Raw genomic sequence first — 5,597 nt, forward strand, 5'->3', positions numbered from 1 at the left:
AATTTACTAAAGTCCTTGCAAAAAGCTGCATAATGTTATGAAAAAGCTTTCCCCAATTCCTCATCAAATGAACACCTCTCTGCAAAGAATACCATGTAACTCTTAATCACTCTACCAATAGGACTTAAAGGCAGAGATTTGCTTTGGACTTATGCCAAGGTCTTCAAATGAAGCTCTATAGAACTATCTGGAACATTTTATAACAATCTTTTCTGACAAGAAAGGAGTTTAGAGACCTTTCTAAATTCTTTCAAACACCACTATCATTTTATTATTTGAGTGAATGTGCTTGGGGTGAATCCCCCTAGTAAAAAAAAATTCCCTAGCAAATCCTCCAGGGCAGGTCTTCCTATAGCAGGTCTCCATTTTTCAGAAAGATACTTATCACTGCCTCATCTTTAGAATGTGTTCACTATTGGTCTTTCCAGAAGAAACATCTTATTCAGCATTTATTGCTTCTTTGCATTTCAGCGGTAGGGAGATGTACTAGCTGTATGAAAGAAGGGATCAATAATTTCTGACACTTAATGTATAGTACACTTGAGAGGGAGTGCAAGATTTAGAGGAATGAGCCAACGTGGGGTTAATAACTGTGGAGTCCAAAGTGATTTTTTTTTTTCAAGAGAACAAATCTACACCTTTATTTACTTTTCATTAAATTTAAATCCTTGAGGGGTACAGCATCACATGGATTCTGTGGCCAGTGGCTTTAGCAGGAAGGCTGCTTCGGAATTTGGCACGAACCAGGCCACTGTTTCCATGAGCACAAGTTACTTTTCCCCAGATTACTCTGGTTTTGTTTGGTTTGCCACCAGGAGTCACTGTGTTGTTCTTTGCTTTGTACACATAAGCACATCTCTTGCCTAGATAGAATTCCGTTTCATCTTGAGCAAAAACACCTTTGATTTTAAGAAGAGCTGTGTGCTCCCTCTGGTTCCAGAGACCCCACTTATAGCCAGCAAAAATGGCCTTGGACCACAGCCTTCCAGACATTATTTGGCGTTATAGGAGTCCTGTTCCCAGCAGGCCTCCACAGACTCCAAGATGGCGGGGAAAAAAAGCAAGTCCAAAGTGATTTTATCAGATACCATTTGAATTTCGAATTCCACCCCCTTCCCATCTTCCCTGCTTTTCCATTCTCAAATGGCAATGCTAAAAGAATCCCTAGTGCATCCCATCTTCTCAGACTTGGGAAACATCGTTCAGAGGAAAAAGTACCTTCTACTGCAATTCTGGTCATTTGGAAACAAGCACAGAGCTCAGGGGATGGCTTCAGTAGGGATCTGAGCCTTTTCCCATCTCCAAACTCATCTAGTTCTTTTGTGGCTGACTTCTATTTGCACGCTTTTTTCTCTGCTCTTTCTTAGGGTTGTTCTTGACCCTAAATTCATTGTTGCCCACCGGGATGATTGACTAAGAGGTGCTCTGGGAAGCTGCATGGTAGTTATAGCTGGGTTCAAACCCTGGCTCTGCAGCCACTAGCCATGTAACATTGGCTATATCCCTTGGGCTCTGTGAACACCAGTTTCCTCATCTGAAAATGAAGTGAATCAACCCTACTTCAGAGAGTTATTATCAGAATTAGAGAAAACACGTGTAAAATACCTACCCAGATACTTGGCCCATGATAGGTTATAGATTAATAAATATACCAGAACCACATCTGTATGTATTATTAGCAGCATATATTATTGATAATAATTATTGATAATAATCAGCTTTTCACCATAAAAATATTTAAATGTTTTGAGCCTTTACTGTATAGTCACACTTTGAAACTCTCTACATATATTAATTTATTTAATCTTCTCTGCAACTCTGTTACGTGGGCATTGTTACTAACCCAGTGTTGCAGTTGAGGATACTGTGGTACAGAGAGGCCAATTAAATTACCTAAGGTCACACGCTGGGAAGCCATGGAGCCAGGGTTTGAATATAGTCTGGCTCCAAGCTGGCACACTTTACAGGCCATACAGAAATGCTTACTCTAATGGTGTATTAAAAGGATCTGTAAGAAAAATATTTTCTATTTTTCCAGCTCCTTCATATTGTACTTTGTATTTATTGAAGAGAGAGATGTTTTTAAATGTACCAGAAAACCCAGCAGAGTCATTCCTTATAGAAGTAAGCTGAATTTATGCTCAGCCGTGAGGTTCATCCCCTTGTCCCTGCTGTAAGATGCTAAAGGTAATAGAAAATTTGGGGTGCCTGGGTGGTTCAGTCGGTTAGATGTCTGCCTTCGGCTCAGGTCATGATCCCAGAGTGCTGGGATCGAGCTCCGCATCCTGCTCCCTGCTCAGCGTGGAGTCGGCTCCTCCCTCTCCTTCTGCTCCTCCCCCTCGCTCGTGCTCCCTCGGTGTCTCTCAAATAAATAAACAAAGTCTTTAAAAAAAAGAAAGAAAATTCTCCCAAACCAGTCTCTAGAGGAGATATATTGGCTCACTTAACTATATGTCCAAAAGTAAGGCAAGCTCTAGGGTTGGTTGCTCTAGCAACTCAGTGAGATCCTAAAAGACTCAGATTCTTTCTACTTCTCTCGCTTGCTGTCGTCTGTCAGCTTCATCCTGAGCCGGCTGGTCTTGTGGTCCTGTAGCAATTGGAACAGCATGATTCTTCATTCCCCTCTAGTGGGAAAGGAGAAGAGGTTCCAGTGCTCTTTCAAAAGCGTCAAGAAAGGCTTTCCTGAACACTATAGTGTACACGCAGCTTCTCATCCCATCAAAATGGCCAATTAGCCTCACATGCCCCTCCCCGAATCACGCACTGCCATGGAGATGGAGTTACCCTTTAGCCAATCAAAGCCATCCCTAGAACTTGGGGGTGAGGTCATCTTCCCCGAGGCACAGGAATGTGGGAGGAACAGAGAAACCTGAACAAAATTGTGGTTTTCTTGGAAAGGGGAAAGAGGGGGATAGTGACAGACAGACAACCAGCATATCCAGCACACTCCCAAGGATACATGATCTATTTTCCATACATTTTCCTATTTTCTTGGCCCCATTTTAATCTTCACTATACTAGGAATAATAGCTACTTCTCATGGAGTAAAATTACGTGAGATAATGTATATGGAAGGATTTTAAACGCTGTGCAGATGAGTTGTAGTTGTTGTTGCTGTGCTGCTCTTGTAGTTGGGATTTTCTCTTCAAAGTATGTTGTGTTGTTAGTAGCAGAGCCAGAGCCAGAACAGTAGAGGCCATGTGCCTCCCAACCTCCGTTTTATCCATTCCTACCTCCTGGAATGAACTTTCGCCCACCCCCAGACACTCTATGCTGCCTCTTACTAGTTGTGTGATTTGGGGCAAATCACTTCACCTCTCTGAATTCTACCTCCCCCTTTAGTGAAATGAGATGCTTGGACTAATTAATCTCTAAGGCACCTTCAAGCTTTAATCTTGTGATACTATGAATTTCAGGCAGCAAGATAAAGAGAAGTAAAGAAGTGAAGAATTTCAGGCAGGTGGAGGGATTTGGGGTCAAGGGATTTTAAGCAATCAAGTGTCCATTTAGCAAGGCTGCTCTGATTTAGGGGCTCCAAAGACAGACACATACACACACAGGCAAACATACACATGCATAAGCATACATACATATTGAGTGCATGCTAGCAATCGATAGTGAACATCACACAGAAACAAGGACATCTAATAAAATAAAAATGGATCCAACTGCAGGGCAGACCTGAGAGATGAAGATGTGGGGAATGAGGCAGTGAGACCAGAATCTTAAATACATCCAAGTTGGGCAGAGTTGAGAATTCCACTGAGGGTGGAGAATTATCACTGCTGTGGGCATTGCTTTTATAGGCCTGAATGTGCCAAAATATGAGGGGATCTCAGAAGAGATCAATCTGACCTTCCAACCACAGCAACATGTCTACTACTGGGTCTGACCTTGTTTTGCTTTTTTCTATTCCTGGTTTCAGCTGGACCTCAAAAGCAGAAAGGCCAAAATCCAACAAGAAAATCTGTTTCTGTTATTTTCTCTTGGCTGCTTAGGAGACCTCTCTTGGCAGGCTTTCTGGTGATTTGTCCAAGCCTGGGGCCTCTCTTCCCTGGAGTTTCCATCACCTTCTTCAGGGGAGAAAGCGTTCTAAGTATCACTATGCAGTGCCTGCGAGGCACTTGCTCTTTTTCTTAACCTAGAGTCCTTCAGTCCTTTCTTTTCCTCTTTGTCCCCCAAAGAGACCAGGCAACCCGTACACAGAGGGACCCAGAATAATAATTATTATAATGATAACAATAATAGCAGCAGCTATCATTTATTGCCTGTGTACTATTGTTCAGTCATGATACTAAGCACTTTACATATTATTTCAATTACTAATTAAATAGCAGTGGCAGATAATAAGATGGTATAAAAACATTAAAAGGGGTGAAAAATAGATATTTCATATTGATAAAATGTATGGTCCATCAAGAAGTTATACCAGTCATGAACTTTTATGCACCTAACAATATAGTTTCAAGCGGAGGGGGAGACGAACCATGAGAGACTATGGACTCTGAGAAACAAACTGAGGGTTCTAGAGGGGAGGGGGGTGGGGGGATGGGTTAGCCTGGTGATGGGTATTAAAGAGGGCACGTACTGAGTGGAGCACTGGATGTTATACGCAAACAATGAATCATGGAACACTACATCAAAAACTAATGATGTGGGGCACCTGGGTGGCTCAGTCGTTAAGTGTCTGCCTTTGGCTCAGGTCATGATCCCAGGGTCCTGGGATCGAGCCCCACATTGGGATCCCTGCTCATCAGCGGGTCTGCTTCTCCCTCTCCCACTCCCCCTGCTTGTATTCCCTCTCTCGCTGTGTCTGTCTCTGTCAAATACATAAATAAAATCTTAAAAAACAAAACAAAAACTAATGATGTATGGTGATTAACATAACATAATAAAAAATGTATAAAGCAAAAATACTAGAAATACAAAGAGAAATTGACAGGGCCACTGTCACATTAGAAGATGTTAACACACTTCTCTTTAAAATAGATCAAATAGACAAAATTAATTATATGCAGAATTTATATAGCATAGTAACAAGTTATGTAGAATTTTGCACTCAACAGAGACTACACATTGTTCTGAAACATATGTGGAAACAGTTACAAAAAATGACAGTGTATTAGGTCATAAAGAAAAACTCTAAAGGCAGTACTCTAAATTCCTCACAAACTTTAAAAGGCAGTACTCATACAAGCACTTTCATTGAACAAAATGTGATAAGACTTAGAGATTAACAACAGAAGGAGTGCCTGCCTTTCTCAGTCGGTAGAGCATGTGGCTCTTGATCTTGGGGTTGTAAGTTTGAGCCCCACGTTGGGTATAGAGATAACTTAAAAATAAAATCTTAAAAAAGAAAAAGAAATTAACAACAAAAGTATAGCAAAAAAAAATAAATAAATCTATCTACTTGAATATTTTAAACACCTTTATAAATGATTATTGGGCATATTAGTCAGGGTTTAGTCAGAGAGATTGTTCCTCTATGAAATATCTGTACATAATGGGTTAGTCATCCATATAGTCAGAGATTTGACCTGATACAGTTGTAGGATCTGGCTAAACAGTCTAAGGTTGTTGTCATTGCATCTGATACT

At 41.0% G+C, this 5,597-nt stretch overlaps 1 protein-coding gene across 1 annotated transcript; it reads right to left on the reverse strand.

Annotated features, from left to right (window-relative positions):
• Positions 1 to 620: 620 nt before the first annotated feature.
• LOC110590462 (60S ribosomal protein L35a-like) lies at positions 621 to 993 on the reverse strand. Its single transcript, XM_044918891.1, has one exon. It carries the CDS (start codon positions 991 to 993, stop codon positions 661 to 663), a length of 333 nt encoding a protein of 110 aa, XP_044774826.1. The 3' UTR covers positions 621 to 660.
• Positions 994 to 5,597: the final 4,604 nt, after the last annotated feature.

The sequence above is a fragment of the Neomonachus schauinslandi genome, chromosome 10, assembly GCF_002201575.2.
Source record: "Neomonachus schauinslandi chromosome 10, ASM220157v2, whole genome shotgun sequence".
Taxonomy (NCBI): Eukaryota; Metazoa; Chordata; class Mammalia; order Carnivora; family Phocidae; genus Neomonachus; species Neomonachus schauinslandi.

What these genes read in the sequence shown, in the direction of transcription:
- LOC110590462 (XM_044918891.1), bottom strand. Translation starts at nt 993, where the DNA reads ATGTCTGGAAGGCTGTGGTCCAAGGCCATTTTTGCTGGCTATAAGTGG.